Source organism: Salvelinus sp. IW2-2015, linkage group LG4p (genome assembly GCF_002910315.2).
Source record: "Salvelinus sp. IW2-2015 linkage group LG4p, ASM291031v2, whole genome shotgun sequence".
NCBI classification, from domain to species: domain Eukaryota; kingdom Metazoa; phylum Chordata; class Actinopteri; order Salmoniformes; family Salmonidae; genus Salvelinus; species Salvelinus sp. IW2-2015.
The window spans coordinates 15981907-16009179 of record NC_036841.1 but is presented as its reverse complement, the minus strand read 5'-3'; the positions used below and the strand labels follow the sequence as shown (position 1 = coordinate 16009179).

Genomic DNA, 27273 nt, shown 5'->3' with positions numbered 1-27273 from the left:
TAATCAATTTATTTAAATTTACTGATTTCCTTATATGAACTGTAACTGAATAAAATCGTTAAAATGTTTGCATGTTACGTTTATATTTTTGTTCAGTATAGTATAATCTTTGCTCAGGTTTAAATTATTTTCACTCAGCATCACCTTTTCTTGAGGTGTGGTCAGTAAAGGGTTATTAAATGGGTGGGTGGCCTTTCCTCTTGACCCCCACAAGGGAATGGGACAGCGGACTGCGGATAAATGAGGAGGATGATGAGAGCGAATCACCTCACATGACAGCGATTATAACCTGGGAGTTTGGTGGGCGTGGGAGAGAAAGAGAAAGAGAGAGAGAATAACGGAGCACAGAACACATGAAGAAATGTCTTAATTCGGCGCGCAAATGTGCATGTATTATCTCACCGCCATTTACCGGGTGATTATTTGACGCGTGTGATCTACCGTTCATCAAAGGTAAAGAAACTCTAAAACAATAATATATTAATTCCTACCATTAAAAAGTGATAGTAACAACCATTTGCCAGGGATTTTTTTTTTCGTCAGACTAGCCTACATTTAAGTGCTCTGAATTTAGAGCATATTGACACTGATTTTTCATGTATTTCATGTGGAAAATTCATATGGTAGTGTGTGTGCACGCGTGCCAAGCAGGTTATTCATGCTGTGAAACATGAATTCCTATGTGACTTTTTAGGATCAGCTAGGCTAGAGTGTTAGTGAGTTTGGTTGGGACCATTGCAAGGTAACACATTCCACTGAACAAGAGACATGCTAGAGACATGCTAAAGCTCCTTTGATACATTTCAAATCAAATTTGTCCATTCATGGCACTGGGCAGACAGGCTAATACTAAAGGTTAAAGAAGGTGCCTGGTTTGTTTGTTTCTATCAGTGCAGTCTTAGAAAAAAGGTGCTATCTAGAACCTAAAAGGGTTGTCCCCATAGGAGAATTGGAGAACCCTTTTGGTTCCAGGTAGAACACCTTTTGGTTCAAGGTAGAATGCTTTTGGGTTCCATGTAGAACCCTTTTCACAGAGAGTTCTACATGGAGGCCAAAAGGGTTCAACCTGGAACCACAAAAGGGATCTCCTATGGGGACAGCCGAAGAACCCTTTTGGAACCCTTTTTGTTAAAGAGTGTATGTTGTACTTTGGGTAACCAAATAACCTTTTCAGCAGTGGTCATTGATAGAAAGTCCTGGCTTTTACAGACCTTTGTCATTTTTACATTAACTTGCATCTGATGGGCTGCTACATCAATATCGAGCATGAAATTAGACTTTTTCGTGTGCCTGTATCCTCTGACAGGTGAGATGGCGAGCAGGTCGGGGCTCCCCCATGACAGTTCCCTGCACAGATGCATGCTGGTCCTGACCTTCCTGCTCCTACTGTGTGAGATCGTTGTCAGCCGCCTCTGTAACTCCCTCATCACCATGGTGGATGTCTTCCACACCCTCTTCATCCTCATGCACATGGCTCTTCCTCAACCCACCCTGGGCAGAGGTTCCCCGAAACCCTCACCTGCCTCCCCTCTCTCCAACACCTCCACCCCCACTCAGTCACCTGTCAAATCTCCCCCATATTCCCCAGCCACCTCCTGTGTGTTCCCCAGACCCCTCAACCCTGTGGCCTCCCTTTGTGGCCTGTCCTACAGTGGGGCGAGGGTCCAGCCCCTGGGGGCTCTGATCTCCGCTCTTCTGCTGGCTGCCTTGTGTGTCTCTGTCTCTCTAGAGATCCTCAGCCACACCCTGCAGCCCCACCCTATACAGCGCCCTCTTTTGGCCACGGTGATGGGGGCTGTCAGTGTGCTCTACAACCTCCTGGTGCTGGGGCTCAGCTGGGGCAGCTTGCCAGAGACCAAGACTAGAGCTGCCTGGGAGGGGGAGGAGAGCTCTGTCCTTGGTGTGAATGGAAAAGGTGCAGTGCATTCTTTGCTTTTAATATTAATGTCTGTGTGGGAGGGAGGGAATTGTGTACACGTTCTGCATTATTATAGTAGGTTCAGTAGAATATAAGCAATGGACGTCTGTTTGTTTTTTCATTCTTTCCAACACACCACAGTCAAGGCCAAGGTCCAGACCAAAGACAGCAATGCAGTGGGGGGAGAGAATGACCTCAGTAACCTCCCTACATCTCTAGATGGCGCCTTCCAAGATGGAACACTTGTACTCTGTAACCCTGGGACCTCCAGTGTCCTGAACCCTGACAGTGACTCTCAGCACCCAACCCAGACATCCCCACTCCATACCGTGGCCCCTCAGGGTCCCCTTTCAGACCACTGCCATGGAGCACACACACTCCCTGCAGACTCGCACACGCTCCCTGCAGACTGCAGAACTTCAGAGACACTGAGCAGCTTCCCACATCCAGAGGCCAGTGTCTGTCATCCAAAGGAACCCCACTCTGAAGTGTCTAAGTATAGTGCCTGCATGGGACACAGAGGTGAGAAATGGTATCTTCCTGTCTTTGGCCTTGGCAGTATATTTTAGTATTTGGTAGATGAGTAATTTCTATGCTTGGGGACTGTGTTGCATTTTGTGGTTTTATCTGTCCTAGTCTGGAATTTAAACAAATCAAAAGGAGGACTAGGGAGTCGAGACATGGTCAAAGACTATCCAGTTCTTTTTGGGGTGGGGGGGCTACACCCCATCCCCTGATTGGAGTAAACTATCAGACAACAATACTTGTACTGCTACATACAGCTATTTTCACTCATGCACAGTACATGTAGTTAAATAATTATACATACCTGTATATCCCTAATTTCCTTTTTCTGCAAATGCTGGATTTACACTCACATCAGCCAATCCACCATTCATTCTGATTTGAACTCCAACCCTCCGATGTCCACAGATTAACCCATCTTCCCCAGTATAATACCATTTTGTATTGCAAAAGGAAATAGCATCTCCCCATTTTACTGTGATGTCTTACGAGGGTCTTGAACCTCCCTATTTTTAAAATGTTTACCGATATTTCCCTATAAAATAAATACTTTACCCAAGACTATAATGATATTTCCCATTGACTGATCATGATTTTTCAGATCCCCCCCCCAACAATATTTTGCAGGTCCATCTGAACCCTGATATTATGGCATAACCATCACAGAAGTGAGCCACCGATGGACAGTACTAGAAAATATGCCCTATTTACTCTGTTTCCTCACGGCTGCCCCGGTCAGACTGTTCAATGCCCTATATATTGAGCATTCTTTTTTATAGCAAGTATTTTATATAATAGTTTAAATTGAAACGAGCGGATTGATGTGTCAATTGTTGTTTTATATATCAGTTCATAGACCCGATGCCAAGGTATTGGGACATCAAAGACCTGTTCCGAACTGACTTTTTGACTTTAAAGACATGCTCCAGAACTTTGGCAACTACTTTTTTTTTGTAGTGGGCTGGAAGTGTCAATGTGTACTTCATAAATGCGTAATCTATGATAAAAATTACTTACTTACCTCAATTAGGCACAAAATCACTAGTTTGAAAGCAACTGTTTTTCTGGAACCTGTGCTACGTCATTTCCCCCCATCTGGGCCAGCCCCCCCAGCAATTTGATTTCAACCAATGAGCTTCAGCCTCTTGCTATATGAGTGACAGCTAGCAAGATGCACATGATGCACACACACATTAGCACGACAGAGAGAATAATGACATGGTGCACTTATCTGCACATTTTCGGGGACCACTTTTGGCTCGTTAACACTACTTTCAGAACTACTGGGTAAAAAGTAAACAAAAGTACCGGAGAATCTCTTTAAGTGAAACAGAGGTTTTTTCAATGTTTATACTAATCAAGTTAAGCCATTTCATGGGTGGTAGACAGACTGATTATACATTATTTCAGTTTTGTTCAGTTCTTCCTGCCTTACCCTATTTTTGTCCTGTCTCCTCCTCAGAAAATCAGACAGGCCCCACCACAGCCTCAGCCCTAAAGTCAGAAAGCCCTACAAGCCTCAGGGTCCAACTTCCCGCCTGTCTCCCATCCCTCATCGCCCTCACTCAGGCACTGCTAGGCTCCATCCTGGCACTCACCAACGGACTTACCCTGCTACTCCTGGGCCCAGACTGCATGCATGGCTCTGGGGCCTGTGGCCCCTTCGTCTACCTGGACCCTGGCTTCTCCATGGTGGCTGTGGTGGTGCTGCTGGCCACCGCTCTGCCCCAGGTGTGCCGCTACGGTTGGCTGCTGCTCCAGGCCGTCCCGCCCCAGGTGTGTGTGTCTGATCTGGGCCGGCGGATCGCCAGTGTGCCAGGGGTGCAGGCGGTGCACGACCTCCACGTGTGGCAGCTGACAGAGAGCTGCCTGGTGGCGTCTGTACATGTCCACTGCCACGCTGGGTTCCAGATACACAGGTGTGTGTCTGTTTTTATAGTACAATACAATGCATGTTGATGATGGGGAAATGGTGTTGGATGGACAGTAAATATAGTTAACTCCATGTGCATCTATTCCCACAGGTGTGGTGATCTGTTGTCGGGGGTCACCAAGGTGCTGCAGAGTGTAGGTGTGAGCTGCTGCACCGTACAACCAGAGTTCCTCCTCTCTACTCCCACAGCCAACGGCAACCTGGATAACAACAACACCAACCCCACCATCATCCATAGGGAGATGCCCTCACACCTGGCCTGCAGCCTGGCCTGTGGGAAGGGCTGTGCTGGGAAGATGTGCTGTGCTCCTCTGGAGGAATGGTCTACAGAGCCACTGGCACCCCCTGCTGGGGAAACTGAGGAGGAGCCTTACGTGCTGATCATAGAGAACACCTTTCTTTGAGGGAAGGACCTCTAGGATGTATGTCAGTAGTGTAGAGTGGGCTCCTTGCATCCTTTCCTTCATATGGAACTGATGTGAGAGGACTGAAGTGGAGCAAACCACATTTGGCAATTAAGATGCAGCTTGGGGATTGACTAGAATACATTATAATGAGGTAATTGAGGTAATTTTAGAGAGCTAGATAGCCTAATGTAAGAATTAGGCTCAGGTGAAGAGTAGAAATCCCAGTAGTCATCATGCGTGTGTGTATTTTGGCATGGGGTGGGATAATAAACAGCATTCCTATGGGTACTCAGAAAGGGCCTGTATGTGTACTGTATTATGTATGTAGGCATGTACTACATGGTTATGTTGGGATTGTATTTAATTGTATTAACACGGTGCCATACCAAAGATACAGTAGATTGTAAGCCAAGTCACTCACCTAATTAAGTGTTTATCCAATAATGCCTTTTCAACATACACTACCGTTCAAAAGTTTGGGGTCACTTGTTATTGAAAGAAAAGCAAAAAAGAATGTCCAGTAAAATAACATGAAATTGATCAGAAATACAGTGAAGACATTGTTAATGTTGTAAATGACTATTGTAGCTGGAAACGGCTGATTTTTAATGGAATTTCTACATAGGCGTACAGATGCCCATTATCAGCAACTATCACTCCTGTGTTCCAATGGCACGTTGTGTTAGCTAATTCAAGTTTATAATTTTAAAAGGCTAATTGATCATTAGAAAATTATTTTGCAATCATGTTAGCACAGCTGAAAACTGTTGTTCTGATTAAAGAAGCAATAAAACTGTCCTTTAGACTAGTTGAGTATCTGGAGCATCAGCATTTGTGGGTTCGATTAGAGGCTCAAAATGACCAGAAACAAAGAACTTTCTTCTGAAACTTGTCAGTCTATTCTTGTTCTGAGAAATGAAGGCTATTCCGTGCGAGAAATTGCCAAGAAACTGAAGATCTTGTACAATGCTGTGTACTACTCCCTTCACAGAACAGCACAAACTGGCTCTAACCAGAATAGAAAGAGGAGTGGGAGTGGGAGGCCCCGGTGCACGAGCAAGAGGACGAGTACATTAGAGTGTCTAGTTTGAGAAACAGACACCTCACAAGTCCTCAACTGGCAGCTTCATTAAATAGTACCCGCAAAACACCAGTTACAACGTCAACATTGAAGAGGCGACTTCGGGATGCTGGCGTTCTAGGCAGAGTTGCAAAGAAAAAGCTGTATCTCAGACTGGCCAATAAAAAGAAAAGATTAAGATGTGCAAAATAACACAGACACTGGACAGAGGAACTCTGCCTGGAAGGCCAACATCGCGGAGTCACCTCTTCACTGTTGACGTTGAGAGAGGTGTTTTGCGGGTACTAACATTAACAATGTCTACACTGTATTTCTGATCAATTTGATGTTATTTTAATGGACAAAAAATGTGCTTTTCTTTCAAAAACAAGGACATTTCTAAGTGACCCCAAACTTTTGAACGGTAGTGTATTTTCACTGCCATTATTGCGCATTAATGACAAAGTTGTATGTCTAATCATTCACTTTTTTGTGTACATTGAATGTGAAAAATATTTAGGGCTGTCAAACAATCACAGTAATTAATGGAGTTAATTGCAAAATAAAGATTTTTACATTTAAAAGGCAGTGCATTGAGGCACAGGCATACTATGCTTTGATTGGAAGGGACGGTAACACGACATGTTCTACAACAGAATTTCCACCGTAAACAACACAACTGTCACTGACATATAGCTATTAATGCTCCCGATGTTTAAGTCGGTCACCTCCCTCTTATCAATGTTCTTGAAGTTTAACACTTGAGCACAGCAGACAAGCACACATGCGCTCTCTCTTTCACACACACAACTTTAAGTACTGTTACAGTTTTTTTTTTATCGCTTTGGAAATGTGATGTGAACATTTGTTTAAGATAGGCGTCCTGTTAACGGGACAGTTGTAAATCATGCGTCACGATCGCAGATTTTAGAAACACCAAATGTCGGTACATATAAGTGTCTGATATCGGCTGAAAGCTTCAATTCTTGTTAATATAACGTCACTATCCAATTTACAGTAGCTATTACTGCGAAATAATGCCATGCTATTGTTTAAGGAGAGCTCCGAACCACAAAACACTTTTTTCACCGCGATAGGTTTGGTAAATTCACCTCTGAAGGTGAAATGTGTACTTAAATTCTGAAATATTGCTCAAAGGGTCATCCAAAGGGTCCCAGAGATAACATGAAGTGTCGTTTTGTTAGATAAAATCCTTTTTCATATTCTAAAAAGGTCCATATAGCATGCACGATCGATTTTGTACTTCCACTCGTTCAATTTGCAAAGAAAGGAATCTGAAAATCTAACCCTAAACCTTGTTTCAATCAGTCAAACCACGTTCGTAATTATTCCTCAGAGATCCTAGAACGTAACCAGACTTCACTATATCATTTGGGGTGTAGTATATCCTATAGGACACCAAATTTGGTCAGAGAGTGACGCCTTCATGGCCCGCCGATGACGCGCCCGTATCTGTCGCAAAATGTAGCTGATAACCTTGTGTGAGCAAGCCTTTTCCTTTTGGACAAAAATCATAACAATATGGAGAGTTATAAAGTTATGAAAACTAGGTGTTTTGCAAATGTTGAACTTCTAATATGGCTACTAATACTGGAAAAGCTACATCAAAGTGCAAGTATACAGATTTGACGATATTCTTGCAGAAAAATGTAATGTGAATGTCTGCTTCACGATTTGCCCAAATGTACCTGGGTGACTTCACACTAAATGTCATGTTTGTTGGCGCATACTTCAACTTTGCACATACACTGCTACCATCTTGTGGACACTATCGGAATTACACCCCGAGTGATGACTCGATGTGGGACCTTTTCTGTTGCATTTCAAAGATGGTGATCTATTGTATTATATTCTGAGTTGAGAAGACAATCAGAAATACTGTTAGAATGTTTTTCAAATTGACTGCCATAGCCCCAAATAAAAAAGTCAACATTGGCTGTTAATTAGGCTGTATAATWTTTTTCACATGATTGGGTGAGCAATCATTTTTAGATATCTAAATGGGGTCGTGGGCCAAAAAAGTTTGGGAACCTCTGTCTTAGTATAAATGAATATGTAGACATGATTCTGAAATATCATATGGATTGCATTTTTACAGTCGTGTGTCTATCTTCAACAAAAGTGCTGGAATAAAATAATTTAACCAAAGATATTCTGCTTCCTTTGTGCGCAAAACATGATTGAAATGAATGAACCCACAAATAAGAGTCCTGCTCTTCCTACCATAGAGACGCTGATTACATAGCCTCCTGTAATGCATTTTGTCATCATTTCTCTTTATAATGTGCAATTCTACCTTTAGTGTCCTGCCACCATATACAGTAAATAGGTCTAAAAGTGCACTCTTTTGCCTAAGATACCTCACTACAGAGATAATCAGATAAGATAATTAGGTCGGTACTTACATCTGTCCTATTTCACACGGGCTCGTGGTAACGGCTGAAGCGGAATCAATCAGGGGAATGGTATCAAATAAATCAAACACATGGTTTCCATGTATTTGATAACATTCCATTTACTCCGTTACATGCATTATTATGAGCTGTACTCCCCTCAGCAGCCTCCCGTGCCTTAGACATACTCGGAGAATGGGGTCAGAGCCACAATATAAAACTCCACCCCTTTTGTTATCAACCAGCCAATGAAATCTTAGCTATTTCGCATTATTTCGAAAAGCCCTCCCTTAACAACATACTTCGTTAACTTCTGTGTTTTCTTTCATTATACAGTCACTAAAATGCTTGCGATTTTATTGTAGGAAAACGTACATTCCTTATACTGAATAATACGGTTGCTTTAACCGCAACATTTTGTCACCGACACTGAAACACTTATGTACACCATCAGGTATATATAGGCACTGCGAACTCTCTTACCAATGCCCGGATGAGCCTCGGTGGTCCGGGGTGCAGGCTTCAAACCTGTAGCTGCTTAGCGGCAGAGTGGTTCAATTCCACCTTTCGGGCGACATTTATCAACTTTCTAATATATGGACTTTGATCCCCAAACATGTTCATATGAATTCGCGGTATATATACTACGCGGCAAATAAACGTAATTGTGTTCCTGGAGGTAAATATAGAGTCACAAATTATGGATTGTCCGGCACCACCTCAGCATGGTGGAACCTAACATTGTCCAACACAATGACATCGTTGACCACTTCACATTGACAGGTCTACTGAATTTTATTGTGGCGGTGTTGTAGGATCCAAGTAAAGGCCTACGTTCTACCACATTTTAAGAGATAAGTGCACACATCCCCCACGTTGTCCCGGCACTTGGAGGGTCACCTGTTGGCCGATGAGTTTTCCCCACAGTGCTGAGTTTTTGGCCAGGTTGAACCAGCATCAAGCACCATCACTCTCTAAAAATATATTTTGGTTAGTTATTTTTATAGTACAGTTCCAATATGATATTGTCAAGTAGCATAGCACGTGCATCAAATAGTAACAGTAATACACTAATATAGTGCTGTACCTGAAACATACTCGGCCCCCAGTTGTTCCACCCCGGTCGTTGTTTCTCTCAAAAGGCACCAGAAAAATGTGTTTTATAGATACCTGGTGCCTCTTCAAAAGGCGGGTAATTGTTGGTGTCAACGTTCTCCTCAATGGGCCAGGGTCATTTCGACAGCCGTATGTCATTCCTGGCTTTCACCGTTTCAACCACTGCCCCTACTGCTGGTCGGTCAGCGCACGGCCACCACCATGTGGTCTTCTGTCAATTCTGAGGGTAAAACAGAGTATACTGTAAATAGATCATACTGTAAGAATACTGTAACATGTTTTGTGAATTTACATGTGTTGAATGTCATTTACTGTAATTGTAATAGTAAAGTATTGATTTAGGCTACGAGTGCTTTAATTTGTTTTATATAGTTCTGTCCTTGAGCTTTTTCTTGTCTGTTGATGTTCTGTATTATGTCATTCTGTATTATGTTTCATGTTTTTGTGTGGACCCCAGGAGGAGTAGCTGCTGCTTTTGCAACAGCTAACGGGGATCCTAATAAAATACCAACAAACAAAAAGTATAGTGCATATCCTGCAGACTTGCTGGTTTTCTTGGCGAAATGTTCTTGTGATCGAATTGACAGTTGATCTTTTCAGATTGGGTGAATGTATCTGGCAGCCTCTCCACGGTAAGGCCGTTGTTTACCACATGGTCAACAACAACGGCCCAGACTTCATTAGACACAACAGTTCCCTGCCGTCTGCCTCCTTCTCTCTGATTCCACATCTTTGACAGGGCCAATGCCCACTCTTTGACGGTGCCCATGCCCACCTCTTTGACCTCTTGACGGGGCCCATGCAGCTCCTTGACCTCTTTGACAGGGCCATGCCCACCTCTTTGATGGTGCCCATGCCCACCTCTTTGACCTCTGTGTTGGGGCCTATGCCCACCTCTTTGACCTTTTGTTGGGGCCTATGCCCACCTCTTTGACCTCTTTGACGGGGCCCATGCCCACCTCTTTGATGGTGCCCATGCCCACCTCTTTGACCTCTTTGACGGGCCCATGCCCACCTCTTTGACCTCTTTGACGGGGCCCATGCCCACCTCTTTGATGGTGCCTGCCCACCTCTTTGACCTCTTGACGGGCCCATGCCCAGCTCCTTGACCTCTTTGATGGGACCCATGCCCACCTCTTTGACTCTTTGTTGGGGCTATGCCACCTCTTTGACCTCTTGACGGGCCCATGCCACCTCTTTGACCTCTTTGACGGGCCTATGCCCACCTCTCTGACGGACCCCTTGTCCACAAGCTCTTTGATTTCTTCCTCTCCCTTGCTGTCTATCCTGCTGAATCAGGGGAATGGTATCAAATAAATCAAACACATGGTTTCCATGTATTTGATAACATTCCATTTACTCCGTTTATAAAAACTCCACCCTTTTGTTATCAACCAGCCAATGAAATCTTAGCTATTTTGCATTATTTCGAAAAGCCCTCCCTTACAACATACTTCGTTTAACTTCTGTGTTTCTTTCATTATACAGTCACTAAAATGCTTGCGATTTTCATTGTAGGAAAACGTACATTCCTTATACTGAATAATACGGTTGCTTTAACCGCAACATTTTGTCACCGACACTGAACACTTTGTACACCATCAGGTATATATAGGCACTGCGAACTCTCTTACCAATGCCCGGATGAGCCTCGGTGTCCGGGGTGCAGGCTTCAAACCTGTAGCTGCTTAGCGGCAGAGTGGTTCAATTCCACCTTTCGGGCGACATTTATCAACTTTCTAATATATGGACTTTGATCCCCAACAATGTTCATATGAATTCGCGGGTATATATACTACGCGGCAAAATAAACGTAATTGTGTTCCTGGAGGTAATATAGAGTCACAAATTATGGATTGCCGGCACCACCTCAGCATGGTGGAACTAACATTGTCCAACACAATGACATCGTTGACCACTTCACATTGACAGGTCTACTGAATTTTATTGTGCGGTGTTGTAGGATCCAAGTAAAGGCCTACGTTCTACCACATTTTAAGAGATAAGTGCACACATCCCCCCACGTTGTCCCGGCACTTGGAGGGTCACCTGTTGGCCGATGAGTTTCTCCCCAAAGTGCTGAGTTTTGGCCAGGTTGAACCAGCATCAAGCACCATCACTCTCTAAAAATATATTTTGGTTAGTTATTTTTATAGTACAGTTCCAATATGATATTGTCAAGTAGCATAGCACGTGCATCAAATAGTACAGTAATACACTATATAGTGCTGTACCTGAAACATACTCGGCCCCCAGTTGTTCCACCCCGGTCGTTGTTTCTCTCAAAGGCACCAGAAAAATGTGTTTTATAGATACCTGGTGCCTCTTCAAAAGGCGGGTAATTGTTGGTGTCAACGTTCTCTCTCATGGGCCAGGGTCATTTCCGACAGCCGTATGTCATTCCTGGCTTTCACCGTTCAACCACTGCCCACTACTGCTGGCGGTCAGCGCACGGCCACCACATGTGGTCTTCTGTCAATTCTGAGGTAAACAGAGTATACTGTAAATAGATCATACTGTAAGAATACTGTAACATGTTTTGGTGAATTACATGTGTTAGAATGTCATTTACTGTATTGTAATAGTAAAGTATTGATATTTAGGCTACGGTGCCTTAATTTGTTTTATATAGTTCTGTCCTTGAGCTTTTTCTTGTCTGTTGATTTCTGTATTATGTCATTCTGTATTATGTTCATGTTTTGTGTGGACCCCAGGAGGAGTAGCTGCTGCTTTTGCAACAGCTAACGGGGATCCTAATAAAATACCAACAAACAAAAAGTATAGTGCATATCCTGCAGACCTTGCTGGTTTTCTTGGCGAAATGTTCTTGTGATCGAATCTGAAGTTGATCTTTTCAGATTGGTGAATGTATCTGGCAGCCTCTGCCACGGTAAGGCCGTTGTTTACCACATGGTCAAACAACACGGCCCAGACTTCATTAGACACAACAGTTCCCTGCCGTCTGCCTCCTCTCTCTGATGTCCACATCTTGACAGGGCCAATGCCCACCTCTTTGACGGTGCCCATGCCCACCTCTTTGACCTCTTGACGGGCCCAGCCCAGCTCCTTGACCTCTTTGACAGGGCCATGCCCACCTCTTGTGATGGTGCCCATGCCCACCTCTTTGACCTCTGTGTTGGGCCTATGCCCACCTCTTTGACCTCCTTTGTTGGGCCTATGCCCACCTGCTGTTGACCTCTTTGGACGGGGCCCATGCCCACCTCTTTGACGGCCATGCCCCCTCTTTGACCTCTTTGACGGGGCCCATGCCACCTCTTTGATGGTGCCCATGCCCACCTCTTTGACCTCTTTGACGGGGCCCATGCCAGCTCCTTGACCTCTTTATGGGACCCATGCCCCACCTCTTTGACCTCTTTGTTGGGCCTATGCCCCACCTCTTTGACCTCTTTGACGGGGCCCATGCCACCTCTTTGACCTCTTTGACGGGGCCTATGCCCACCTCTCTGACGGACCCCCTTGTCCACAAGCTCTTTGATTTCTTTCCTCTCCCTTGCTAGNCGTCAAGAGGTTGGCATGGGCCCCGTCAAAGAGGTCAAAGAGGTGGGCATGGGCACTCATCAAAGAGGTGGGCATATGGCCCCGTCAAAGAGGTCAAAGAGGTGGGCATAGGCCCCAACAAAGAGCGTCAAAGAGGTGGGCATAGGCCCCAACACAGAGGTCAAAAAGGTGGCATGGGCCACCATCAAAGAGGTGGCATGGCCCTGTCAAAGAGGTCAAGGAGCTTGGCATGGGCCCCGTCAAAGAGGTCAAAGAGGTGGCATGGGGCACCGCAAAGAGGTGGGCATTGGCCCTGTCAAAGATGTGACATCAGAGAGAGGGAGGCAGACGGCAGGGAACTGTGTGCTAATGAAGTCTGGGCCGTTGTTGTTGACCATGTGGTAAACAACGGCCTTAACCGTGGCAGAGGCTGCCAGATACATTCACCCCAATCTGAAAAGATCAACTGTCAATTCGATCACAAGAACATTTCGCCAAGAAAACCAGCAAGTCTCAGGATATGCACTATACTTTTTGTTTGTTGGTATTTTATTAGGATCCCCGTTAGCTGTTGCAAAAGCAGCAGCTACTCCTCCTGGGGTCCACACAAAAACATGAAACATAATACAGAATGACATAATACAAGAACATCAACAGACAAGAAAAAGCTCAAGGACAGAACTATATAAAAACAATATTAAAGGCACTCGTAGCCTAAATATCAATACTTTACTATTACAATTACAGTAAATGACATTCTAACAATGTAAATTCACAAAACATGTTACAGTATTCTATACAGTATGATCTATTTACAGTATACTCTGTGTTTACCCTCAGAATTGACAGAAGACCACATGGTGGTGGCCGTGCGCTGACCGACCAGCAGTAGTGGGCAGTGGTTTGAAACGGGTGAAAGCCAGGAATGACATACGGCTGTCGAAATGACCCTGGCCCATTGAGGAGAACGTTGACACCAACAATTACCCCGCCTTTTGAAGAGCACCAGGTATCTATAAAACACATTTTTCTGGTGCCTTTTGAGAGAAACAAACGACCGGGGAAAGTTGGTGGAACACTCCCCAGGGACCAAAGTAGTGTTCCAAGCTAGTAACTATAACAGGTATTTCCCACCTTATCTAACCGCACTGAATTTCCCAAATTAGTGTCTATTACTGATATCAACTCAGTTTGATATGCATCGTCGAAACTATTGTCTCATGATGCTTGACTAATAGTCAAAGTATAATGAGTATGAAACAGGACTGTACGTACGCCAAAAATTAATAAAACCCAGCTTGCTGAACCAAAAAATCTCATAACAGTGATAAATGAGGAGTCGTAATGGATGCCTTTAGGCTTGATAAGGCTGGCTGTTCCTAACCTGTGACTCTATAGAGAACTCTCATTTAATAGCACTTGTGTGGAGCGTAGGCAGAAAAGTCCCAAGTTACAAGACACAAAATTTCGGCCTATACAGGTTTGAACCCTCCATCAATGACAGAGTGCCGGGACAACGTGGGGGATGTGTGCACCTCTTAGGATCTCTCTTAAACAAGGAAATGTGGGTAACTGCTTTGTTTGTGCAGGGCAGAACAACAGATATGAATCTGTACTAGGCCTTTCATCTTGTTGCGAATCCCTATCTCAACGAGCGCGGCAACATAATCGAATACATTAGAGTGTCCAAACTTGTCGAGCCTGTTAGTTTCAATCTAGTGAATGCAGACGTCAACGATGTCAGTTACGTGACCTGCCGCCCCATTTGATAAATTTGGACATGGAGCATGTCAATGTTCTCAGGGTCCATCCGAACTCGTGAGCTTCGAAAGAAGCCTACCTTCAAGATTGTCAGTGCCTCTTTGCTTGACATCAGGGGGAAAATCAAAGAAATCGCCAAGAACGAAAAAAGAAAAAAATGTAGACCCTTTCACAAGTCTGGGTCATCCATGGGGGGCAATTTCAAAAAACGCCTCGAAGTACCACGTACATCTGTACAACAATAGTACGCAAGTTAAACACCATGATCATGCAGCCTCATACTGCTCAGAAGAGAGAGAATCTCGTCTCCGAGAGATGAACGTACCCTTTTGGTGCGGGCTCATAGTGCAAATTACCAATTCCCTTGCAAGAAGGCACAGCAAAGGACCTTGTGAAAAGATGCTGGAGCGAAACAGGGCGATATTCACAAACAAAATTTGTTGACTCTATATTTAAGTACCTCCCCAGAACACAATATAATCACCAGCTTTATGTGTTTAGCATAGACGCGTTAGTACCTATATACCTCGTCCGAATCAAAAAAAAATAACTACAATTAACCTGAAAGGACCGCTCAAAGGCAAGGAAATGGAGCCACAAGACTCCCAAATTAGATCCGTCCATAAAAAAAAGCCAGACTGACGGTTTGCAGAGTGGCACCATGGACAAGAGATATCTACTTCTGGAGAAAGAGATGTTCTTCTGGTCTGAATGAAAACAAAAATAGAACTTGCTTTTGCCCATAAATGTACCATCGTAATGTTTGGTAGTATGGAAACACAAATATTTCATTTCCCTTTGTCAAGCCGAAGAACTCCAGTCCCAAAAGCCCGTGTAAGCACGGGTAGAGTGATAGCATCAGCTGTTTCGAGCGGCCGGGTGCCATTGCCTGCAGGAGGAACTGGTGCACTTCATTAAAGGAGATGGCATCAATGAGGAAAGGAAAAATGTGTATGTTCAAGGAGCATCAGTCAGGAAAGTTAAAGCTTAGTTCACCTATGGGGAGCTACGAAGCCACATGGACAATGACCCCCCAAGCAACCACTTCCAACTTGGCAAAAATGGTGCCTTAAGGACAAGCACAAAGTCAAAGGAATATGTCGAGAGTCGCCACACAAGAGCCGCGTGTACCTGCACAATCCAACAAGTTTTCTATTTTTAGGGCAAACTCTCTTGAGAGAAAAGCAACCATGTCGCGAGGCAAAGGAGGGCCGTACACAATACCCATATACTCCAGTTACACAGCTGTGTATCAGGAGGAATGGGCGAGAAGTCTTCACCCAACTTATGTTGTCTTGTGAAAGGGCTTCCCGACAATGATATTGACCAAGGTTAATATCAATTTAAAGGCAATGCTAGCACAAATAATAAATTTTGGGGTTTTGGGTGCGGACTGCTGGCTGACCATATTCTTTTGTGTTTTCTTGGTTTGGTGTTGGTCAGGAACGTAGCTGAGTGGGCAATTCTATGTTGGTGTGCTGTCTAGTTTTTCCCCGTTTCTAGTTGCCTGATTAATGTTCCTCATATCATGAGAGACAGGTGTTAGTCATTGTTATTTCTACATTGCGATACGCAATATTTTAGTCGGTAGCGCTGTTTGTGTTGGGTTTTTGTGCGGTGGTTTGTCTTTCCTGTCTTTTGTTCTATGCACCCAGATAGGACTGTTTTCCGGTTTGCCACATTGTTGTTTTTCATATTTTTGTGGTGTTCACGTTATTGTCTTAATTAAAGTCAGATGAACACTAACTACGCGCGCTTAGGGTCCGATCCCTTCGCCACAGAGAAAGCCGTTACATTGGGAATGTGATGAAAAGAAAAAAACTGAAATAAAAATCATTCTCTCTCCTATTATTCTGACATTTCACATTCTTAAAATAAGTGGTGATCCTAACGGACTTAAGACAGGGAAGTTTACTAGATTAAATGTCAGGTGATTTTACTATGATAAAAAACTGGTGATGTTTAAATTTGATCGTAAGGTGTATTGTAGTTTAACTGTCCAACTGTACAGTCGTGCCCAAACGTTTTGAGAATGACACAAATATTCATTTTCCCAAAGTATTGGCTGCTTCAGTGTCTTTAGATATTTTTGTCAGATGTTACTATGGAATAATGAAGTATAATTACAAGCATTTCATCAAGTGTCAAAGGCTTTTATTGACAAGTAACATGAAGTTGATGAAAGAGTCAATATTTTGCAAGTGTTGACCCTTCTTTTTCAGAACCTCTGCAAATCCGCCTGGTGCAATGCTGTCCTTGACCTCTTTGACGGGGCCCATGCCCACCTCTTTGATGGTGCCCATGCCCACCTCTTTGACCTCTTTGACGGGGCCCATGCCCACCTCTTTGACCTCTTTGTTGGGGCCTATGACCACCTCTCTGACGGACCCCTTGTCCACAAGCTCTTTGATTTCTTCCTCTCCCTTGCTGTCTATCCTGCTCCGTATTGAAATCAATTAGCAATAACAAGTAGTCATTATGCATGGTTATCATGTATGATACATGTCATTTAGATGTTTATACTTTAAACACATTTTATTTCAGTAGTTCTCAAAATCCGTTAAGCGCAGTTGGATTAAATGATGGTCAAATGTAATTTAAGCAAATGAGAAGAAAATCACATGAAAAGTATTGTGAGCATTGCACTGTGAAAGGCAATTACTTTCTATGAAAGGTATTTCTAGATGGAACTGATTAGGTTTGGTGAAAAAGTTACTGTGTGATTTTGTGTGTTGTACTTGAGATTGTGATGACATTTTTGAAAAAAAAACTGCCTTTCTGATGATCTGTTTTGAGTTTTGTACTAAGAGTTGTGAAATGTTATCACATACTTGTGAATATAGTACTAGGCATTCTAAAAGACTATAGGAAATGACTATTGGGAAAAATATCTTGCTCTATAGATACAAAGAACAGAGCTTTTAAATCCTACCAGGAAGGAAGGGAGCTCTGACCCTACCAGGAAGGAAGGGAAATTGACAACTAGGTCAGGGGACACATCAGGGGTGACTTCTGGAAGGTCCCCTGAGACAGGGTCTGGAGGTTGCAGGACCCTCGGACCGGTAATAGAACGGTTCTTGCAGGTGGGGCTCCAGGCTTAGGACCAGCAGGTCCCACCAGGCTGTGACTGGAGAGGCCTGAACGTCTGGGATGTACTTGACGTCCGCTGTATACTTATAACTGATTGGTTTGGTTCTGTCCTCTATAGAGCTGTCTGGTTAGAACATGATGTTGAGGCCCATCACTGTGCTCTTGATAGTCACCACCACACCGTTTCCTTTGAAGATGTTTATATTATTTTGGTCATCCGAATTACTTGGAATCTTATTGTTGTGGTGATTTAGATACACGCACCACATTCAGACATTCGGGTCACTGTCGACAATTAAAGGTCCTCAGAAACACGTGACTTCTCCCTTTGGACGGCAATAACACTCTGAACTGAGTGGGCGGGTGCAGTGTCCAGATTCACATTTCCAACCGCTCTGATTGGTCGGTAATGGCAGGGCTATAATGGGTGGGGGATAACTTAGGTAGGCTGAGCAGCAAAACTAACAGGACTTAAGGGAAGCTGAAGGGACTGTGAGGGGAAGTTAGGTAGAGAGGAGAGGAGCAGGACGTCCTTTTTTACACCCACACTACTTCCCATGGCTATGAGAAAGTCATATAAATACCTTTGTCAGATAACACTGTTAAACAAAGAATGTATGCTATCGCTAGCAATCTACCAGGCTTATGCTCTCCAAATAGACGTTAGCCGTGAGGGCCGAAGTGCACATACATGCTATGCAGATACACGCTATACATGTCGGAGGATTCACAAGGACAACTCATGGTACTCTTCACAAGCTCATATCTGTGTGAAGCTGGATTCAGTACTCTCATCTGCATTAAAACCAAATATCGATCCAGGTTGGATGTGACAGCAGAGATGAGGTGTGCGATGTCGACCACGCCCCCTGACTTTAATGCAGGATTCAAAACAACTGGGAACGAGGTGGAATCATGACGTCAGTGATCTTCATGTCGGAAAGTCGGAGCTGTAGAAAGAAGCCCGACTTCCCGAGTTGGAATTCCGTGTTGGACGACATTCAAAGCGATGTTTCCCAGTCGGAGCTCATTTTTTTCCCCGAGGTCCCAGTTATTTTGAACACACTGAAGTCGGAAGTTGGAGATTTCCAAGTTCCCAGTTCCCAGTTGTTTTGAACGCGGCATAAGATGCCCCAACGCTACATGCATCAAGCACACCCATCTCATTAGTGTTGGTGAGATAAGAGACATTAGGTCAGACTAAATTGCAATTGACTGTCATAGTCCCACATTAAAAGTCTGTGATGGTGAGTTGAGAAGACAATCAGAAATACTGTTAGAATGTTTTTCAATTGACTGCCATAGCCCCAAATAAAAAAGTCAACATTGGCTGTTAATTAGGCTGTATCATTTTTTTTCACATGATTGGGTGACCAATAATTTTTAGATATCTAAATGGGGTCGTGGGCCATAAAAGTTTGGGAACCTCTGTCTTAGTATATATGAATATGTAGACATGATCCTGAAATATCATATGGATTGCATTTTTACAGTCGTGTGTCTATCTTCAACAAATGTGCTGGAATAAAATAATTTAACCAAAGATATTCTGCTTCCTTTGTGCGCAAAACATGATTGAAATGAATGAACCCACAAATAAGAGTCCTGCTCTTCCTACCATAGAGATGCTGATTACATAGCCTCCTGTAATGCATTTTGTCATCATTTCTCTTTATAATGGGCAATTCTACCTTCAGTGTCCTGCCAACCATATACAGTAAATAGGTCTAAAAGTGCACTCTTTTGCCTAAGATACCTCACTACAGAGATAATCAGATAAGATAATTAGGTCGGTGCTTACATCTGTCCTATTTTACACATGTAAAAGTGCATGTGTGAATTGGAAATGACATTTTTGCATATCCCACTCCCCCTGAGACCACAGGAGGTTGGTGGCACCTTAATGGGGAGGACGGGCTCGTGGTAACGTCTGAAGCGGAATCAGGGGAATGGTATCAAATAAATCAAACACATGGTTTCCATGTATTTGATAACATTCCATTTACTCCGTTCCATGCATTATTATGAGCTGTACTCCCCTCAGCAGCCTCCTGTGCCTTAGACACACCCGGAGAATGGGGTCAGAGCCAGGGACCAGCCATTATTTGATGGTGACCCCTGGATACACAATATAAAAACTCCACCCCTTTTGTTATCAACCAGCCAATGAAATCTTAGCTATTTTGCATTATTTCGAAAAGCCCTCCCTTAACAACATACTTCGTTTAACTTCTGTGTTTCTTTCATTATACAGTCACTAAAATGCTTGCAATTTTCATTGTAGGAAAACGTACATTCCTTATACTAAATAATACGGTTGCTTTTACCGCAACATTTTGTTACCGACACTGAAACACTTATGTACAATGTCAGGTATATATAGGCACTGCGAACTCTCATTCAAATGCCCGGATGAGCCTCGGTGGTCCGGGGTGCAGGCTTCAAACCTGTAGCTGCTTAGCGGCAGAGTGGTTCAATTCCACCTTTCGGGCGTAGTTTGTAAACGCTGAAGTTCGCAGATTTATATACTACGCAACAAAAAAACTATCTATCTGTGTTCTTGGAGATAACAAAAAAATATGTTGTTTTATTTCAACAGAGTCACGCTTTCTGGTACATTTGGGTATTGATGATGAGAAGTAGTTTAGCGGTTAGAGCGTTGTGTCAGTTACCGAAGGCCCGGTGGTTCGAATCTCCGCCAAGGTGAAAAATCTGACAATGTGCCCTTGAACAAGGCATTTAAGGCTAATTGCTTCTGTAAATCGCTCTGGATTACAGCGTCTGCTAAAATGATTATAGCGTAACTCAAAACTGTAAAAAAAATCTGGTGTAGTGAGGCGCAATTTATATGCATCCTTCAACGAACCAGACCGGAAGCACATAATGACTGCCAAGCCCGATAAACCAATCATCGCTGCGCCGTCTTTTTTCTTAACCAAGAAATGTCCTTGTTGGAGTAGGCGGCACCATCTTTGACGGAAATGTTTTATGTCCTTTTTTTGTAACGTGGAGAGATATGAACTGCATCTGAGGGTGTAATTTGACGTTTATCCAATTCAAAGGTAAGTTGCTGTTTGAACTGAGTAGAGACTAGTATTTGGCAACAATTTTGAAATTATACTATAAATAGCTTCATAGCTGTCCTATCCAGCTACTGTAGCTAGTTTAGTGAAACCGAACGTGCGGCATTGCTCGCTGTTGACTTCCAGACAACACAACCTCCAGACAACTCAGCAGCAACATCTAGCTCACGTTAGTGAACTACACCGACTCTTCCATATTCATATTTAAAAAGCTATTTCACCTTACCTTGCTGTTGTCTAACAATGAGTTTAACAAAAGCACAATTAAATGTAAAGAGATTAAATTTAACAAAGGAGTAAAGGAATTGTAAATAAGACTATTCTTGGCCCAATTATATTTTTGTTTTCCCAGCTAGGCATGTGTCAATACCAACCCAGTGACCATGTCTCTCCACAAGTACCCCCCAAAGATCTGGGAAGCCCTTAAACTGAAGCAGGGGATCTACGCCCACCTCCCCAAACACTACCTCTGCTCTCTGGAGGAGACCACGCAGGCCACCCGGTCCACTGGAAGGCCCTGGGAGTCAAATACAGGGCCAACCCCAAAACAGGACACGAGGAGCTGGTCCAAGACGTCCCCATCCCCATCTACTACCCCCCTGAGTCCCAGGACGTCCTATGGGGAGGTGAAGGATGGATATCAGGCTTCAGATATGCCAACAATGACAAAGCGAGTACTATGAAGGGCATTAATGAATATCATGAGCATTTGTTTTGTTCCCTATATTCAGACACACTTGATTCTATATCTGAGCATGTATCCTAACATTGTCTATCTCCTCAGCTCTCCACCAGTCTGGAAAGAGTCTGGAAGCCACAGCTGTTCACCAGAGAGCTGTACAGTGAGATCCTCAATCACAAGCTCACCATCACCGTCACGGCTCGCACCCTAGACCTCATTGATGCCGCCTACGGCTTTGACTATTACATCCTGAGGGTGAGAGAGGAGTCTGCATGTTGTCATCTTTAGCTGTAGTGTGTGGATGTATGTAAATTGTCCAACGTGCCGTGTTTTGAGAAGATAGCACAGCGTGGGTTTCACCATCCAATGACTTGATTGATTCTCCTCCAGACACCAAAGGAGGACCTAAATGGACCTGAGGCGGGCTATGCTCCTGAGGCTGGCCTTTAAAGACACCCAGCTCTACCCAGAGGACCCTGTCAAGAGGGAGAGGATCTACACCAAGTACAAGGTGGGTTCGTTATGTTTTGGACCATGACGGTTTGAAATTCCAACACACTTTTGTCTTGAGCTTTCACCAAGTTGCTATAGGAGATGATGCAACAACCGTTCATAAAGTCAGTGAAAGTGCCGCACAAAGTTTATAGATGATGTAATGAGGTCTCCCTCATCTCTCTCCCTCTCATTCTGTCCTCGCCCCTCTTCCCTTGCCCCCAGCAGCAGTTTGAGATCCCTGCAGAGGAGGCTGAGTGTGGATGAGGCCGTGGAGGAACAGAGACAACTGGAGCACAAGGTAACCTCATCGTTTCAGTCACATGGAACATATGGTGTCCCTTAGTAATCACCCTGCCAGGGTAAAAATGCACCGGTGATATTGACTGATTTTAGATTGTATCTGCTCTGTCCCATACTCTCTCTAACTGGACTCTATTGTTTTGTGTCCCAGGAGCCGGAGCCTTTGTTTAAAGAGCTGTGTGGAGAACCTGGTGAAGGAGCTGGCCATCCAGAAACTCTCTGAACCACAGCTGGTGGAGAAAAAGTAAGGGCCATTTCTTCTAGGAGCACTGAGGTCACTTCCTGTTGATGGTGACACCTGGTGGTCACTTGGTCCCATTGAAAGACACTTATTTATTCAGGTTCTATTTTTCAGCAGCTGATTTGGGCTGATCCATCTGGGTTGTTACCTTGTAAATATTCCCTATTCAGTGCTATATCATTTGTCTAAGGAATAAAATATTCATTCAAATTCTTAAAGTTAGTGTTGTGGTTAGTTGTACGGTACTGGGCTCTTGATGCCTCGTCTAGACTGTCATACTCATGTTTATCCTCTAGATGGGAGTGGTTACCACATTTTCAGTATCATCATTTAAGAATGATAGAAGACAACCATGGGCCTCATTTATCAAAGGTGCGTGCACACAAAAAATACTCTAAACCTTGCGTGTACCAGTTTTTCCACAAAGGTTGGTATTTATCCATTTTGAAGTTTATGGGAAAGTGTGCGTATCGCACATACAGCTCAGACCGGAAAGACTCATTTCGTTTGAATGCATTCAGTTGTGCAACTGGCTAGGTATCCCATTTCCCCATGCGTATGCACAACATCTAGTGGTTGAACAATTGTATTGCAAGCAAATATTGTTCTTTTGAGGGTGTTTGATGCATGGGTATTATAGTAATGGTAGGCTAATAAAAACATTAATGTAGGCCTAATGATAAAATTGATGAATAAGGAGATCAGATAGCAGCAGGAATCCTAATATTTATTTTGCTTTTATTATATAGCCTAGGCCTAAATCATATTGCAGGACATGTCTCTCCTTTTCTGTCGTGACTGGTTTATTCCTGCTACACAACAAATAGGTTGTTCCACGAAAACAGTGCCTTTTGCGTGCGTCCCTTTGATATTTTAAGTGGAAATTGTGCACCAATATTTAATTTTATAAAAGTAATGCCCTTTTAGTAAAGACCACATGGAGAAGTCAATAAATCAGATTTTTATATGAAAAGACTTGCTAAAGTGACAAAATTCAGCATTTTGACATGCCAATCCCGAAAAGTCTCCCAAGTTTCTCCATCATTGTAAAAGCGTTACTTATTTTGTTTCTTTGACATTATTTTCTGAAGATTATCATTCAGTGACTCTTTTACGTCTCCCTCATTTTAAGGTCAAGCGTTAACTGAACACTTTTTTTTAATATGATGAAACAATTCCTTTTAAAGTATTTTTTCCAAAATAAATATCTAATAGTCAAATCATAGTGTAAAAGCAGGTGAGCTGGTTCTACTCTTTTTGGCCATTTTGTGCTGGAAAACTGAGCGGGGTGAGCATCCAACATTTTTGTGAAGCTTGCATTCAATTGCCACTCCCTGTTGCACACAAGCTTCCATTCCCCCTGTCACAAGGGAATTTATGGCTGATTTAAGAAGAAATCGTCAACCCTGTTACTTTATTTGGCACTTACTATAGTTATTTTTATATATAACCACTTGAAGTTGAACATATACTCTTTAAGACGATGTTAAAATGAGCTCAAATCAAGTTGGTTTTTAACCAAGTCACACTTCTCAAAAGGCACTGAATTGGTAGAACGACCCAAATATTAGGCTACCATTTATCCATCGCTCATTCAATAGCCAAGCATGCTCTGAAGTAAATAGATCGGTAGCCCTATTTAATATATTTGATGGTGTTGCTGTGCGATAGGAGCGCAACATCATAGCCTATATAATCTCAGAGCCTATACCAAGGCAGGAGATAGAAACACAATTATGTGTTGATAAACTAACAATTCATATACTGAACAAAAATATAACGCAACGTGTAAAGTGTTGGTCCCATGTTTTATGAGCTCAAATAAAAGATCCCAGAAATGTTTCATACGCCCAAGAAGCTTATTTGTGCTCACATTTATTTCCATCCCTGTTAGTGAGCATTTCTCCTTTGCCAAGATAATCCATCCACCTGACAGGTGTGACATATCAAGAAGATTATTAAACGGTATGATCATTGCACAGGTGCACCTTGTGCTGGGGGCAATAAAAAGGTGCAGTTTTGTCACACAACACAATGCCACAGATGTGTCTAATCGAGGGAGCTTGCAATTGACATTCTGACTGCAGGAATGTCCACCAGAGCTGTTGCCAGAGAATTTTATGTTAATTTCTCTACCATAAGCCGCCTCCAACGTCATTTTAAAGAATTTGGCAGTACGCCCAACCGTCCTCACAACTGCAGACCAAGAGTAACCACACCAGCCCAGGACCTCCACATCCGCCTTCTTCACCTGCGGGATCGTCTGAGACCAGCCACCAAGACCAAGTATTTCTGTCTAATAAAGCCCTTTTGTGGGGGAAAACTAATTCTGATTGGCTGGGCTCCCCAGTGGGTGGACCTGGCTCCCAAGTGGGTGGGCCTATGCCCTACCAGGCCCACCATGGCTTTGCCCCTGCCCAGTCATGTGAAATCCATTGATTAGGGCATAATATATTTATTTAAATTGACTGATTTTCTTATATGAACTGTAACTCAGTAAAATCGTTAATTGTTGCATGTTGCGTTTATATTTTTGTTCATTATATTTTGCATAGAAGTGTGGGCTGCGGCATTTACTTTTTTAAATTGTTTGAATAGACAATCAATGTTGCAGAATATGCGGACAGTGTTTGGCACTCGCTATAGGCGGCATGCATTTGGTTTGAAAAAGTAACTTCAGAACATTAACATTCTGCCCACACCTTTCCAGAAATGTGATAAAATTGGCCCTTGTGCTTTCTTTTAGAGACTGTCAGGGACCAGTTCCAAAATCTCCAGCAAATGAGGGTGTTTTTGTTACCATAAAAGGTGAATGGACGGCATTTTCCAGACAGGGTTGTAACGCTGGTTCACGAGCACACAAATATATACTGAACAAAAATATAAACATGTAAAGTGTTGGTCCAATGTTTCACGAGCTGAAATAAAAGATCCCAGAAATGTTCCTAAGTATTCAAACCGGAGTCAAAACTTTGTAGAAGCACCTTTGAGTCGTCTTGGGTCCGTTTCAGCTTTGCACATCTGGATTTGGGGATTTTCTCCCATTCTTCCATATTTTCTCAAGCGCTGTTAAAGTAGATGGGGAGCAGAGGTGAGCAGAAATGTTCAAGTCTTTCTACAGATTTTCAATGGGATTCAAGTCTGGGCTTTGGCTGGGCCACTCAAGGACTGTCACATTCTTGTTCTGAAGCCATTCCAGATTTGCTTTGGCTGTGTGCTTGTGGTAATTGTCCTGTTGGAATGTAAATCGTCGCCCCAGTCTATGGTCATTTTCACACTGATGCAGGTTCACATCAAGGATTTGCCTGTATTTGGCCCGGTTCATTGTTCCCTCTATCCTTACCAGTCTCTCAGTTCCTGCTGCTGAAAAGCATCCCCATAGCATAATGTTACCACCACCATGCTTCACTGTAGGGATGGTGTTAGATGGGTGATTAGCTGTCCCTGGTTTTCTCCCGACATAGCACTTTGCATTCAGGCTGAATTAATAAAAATTGTCTCATCAAATCATAGAATCTTTTGCCTTATGTTCTGTCTTTCACGTGCCTTTTTGCAAACTCCAGGTATGCTGTCATGTGGTTTCGGTCTGGCCACTCTCCCATAAACCCCAGATTAGTGAAGTACTGTAGAGACTGTTGTCCTTCTGGCAGGTTTTCCCATCTCAGCCAAGGAACTATGTAGTTCTGTCACCTCCCCGATCAAGGTCCTTCTTGCCCAGGTTGCTCACTTTGGTCGGACGGCCAGCTCTAGGCAGAGTCTGGGTAGTTGCATATTTTTCACATTTCCCATTGACGGAGACCACTATGCTCTTGGATACTTTCAATACTCAAGAAATGTCGGAGATCTATGGATAGTTCCTTGGATTTCATGGTGTAGTTTCTGCTCTGACATGCACCACTATCAACTGTGGGACCTTATATAGAAAGGTGTGTTTCTTTCTAAATCATGTACAAACAATTGAATTGGCCACAGGTGGACTCCCAAGTTGTAATGACATCTCAAGGATGATCATAGGAATGCACCTGAGCTCAATTTGGAGTGTCATAGCAGAGGGTTGTGAATATTTATGTAAATTTGATATTTCAATTTAAATAAATTGGGGGGGGAAAGTAACTTCATCATTATGGAGTATTGTTTGCAGATGGGTGATTTAAAATTTTAAAAAAATTAATCAATTTTGAATTCTGGCTGTAACACAACAAAATGTGGAATATGTCAAGGGGTATGAATACTTTCTGAAGGCACTGTATGTTGCATGCGACAGTTTGATCGATTCCAATAATAATTTGTTGCACACGCAAAGCCTAGAATCTCCACCTACGCCAGAATGTTGGACGAAATGTACACGCCGTTGATAAATGAGGCCCCAGGCCGTTGATAAATGATGCCCCAGGCCGTTGATGAATGAGGCCCCAGGTCGTTGATAAATGAGGCCCCAGGTCGTTGATAAATGAGGCCCCAGGCCGTTGATGAATGAGGCCCCAGGCCGTTGATGAATGAGGCCCCAGGCCGTTGATGAATGAGGCCCCAGGCCGTTGATAAATGAGGCCCCAGGCCGTTGATAAATGAGGCCCCAGGCCGTTGATAAATGAGGCCCCAGGGCGTTGATAAATGAGGCCCCAGGCCGTTGATAAATGAGGCCCCAGGTCGTTGATAAATGAGGCCCCAGGTCATCATCGTGGTATTAGTCTCAACACAACAGGCAACAGCCTACAATAATTGAATCTTCAACAGATAAGCTTAGTTTTCT

At 43.4% G+C, this 27273-nt stretch overlaps 1 protein-coding gene, 3 non-coding genes and 1 pseudogene across 4 annotated transcripts; all 5 read left to right on the top strand.

Moving 5' to 3' along the window:
- Nucleotides 1-258: 258 nt before the first annotated feature.
- LOC111957741 (proton-coupled zinc antiporter SLC30A1) lies at nt 259-7983 on the top strand. Its single transcript, XM_023978707.3, has 5 exons — nt 259-453; nt 1307-1915; nt 2060-2440; nt 3906-4362; nt 4468-7983. The coding sequence occupies exons 2-5, from the start codon at nt 1312-1314 to the stop codon at nt 4778-4780; spliced, it is 1755 nt and encodes a 584-aa protein (XP_023834475.1). The 5' UTR covers nt 259-453; nt 1307-1311; the 3' UTR covers nt 4781-7983.
- Nucleotides 7984-8744: 761 nt separating this feature from the next.
- Nucleotides 8745-8831, top strand: trnastop-uca (transfer RNA opal suppressor (anticodon UCA)). Its single transcript has one exon. It is a non-coding gene; the product is annotated as a tRNA-Sec (tRNA).
- A 2180-nt stretch (nt 8832-11011) lies between these two features.
- Nucleotides 11012-11097, top strand: trnastop-uca (transfer RNA opal suppressor (anticodon UCA)). The gene has a single exon. It is a non-coding gene; the product is annotated as a tRNA-Sec (tRNA).
- Nucleotides 11098-20128: 9031 nt separating this feature from the next.
- On the top strand, nt 20129-20215 carry trnastop-uca (transfer RNA opal suppressor (anticodon UCA)). Its single transcript has one exon. It is a non-coding gene; the product is annotated as a tRNA-Sec (tRNA).
- Nucleotides 20146-25984, top strand: LOC111960596 (large ribosomal subunit protein bL28m-like; annotated as a pseudogene).
- Nucleotides 25985-27273: the final 1289 nt, after the last annotated feature.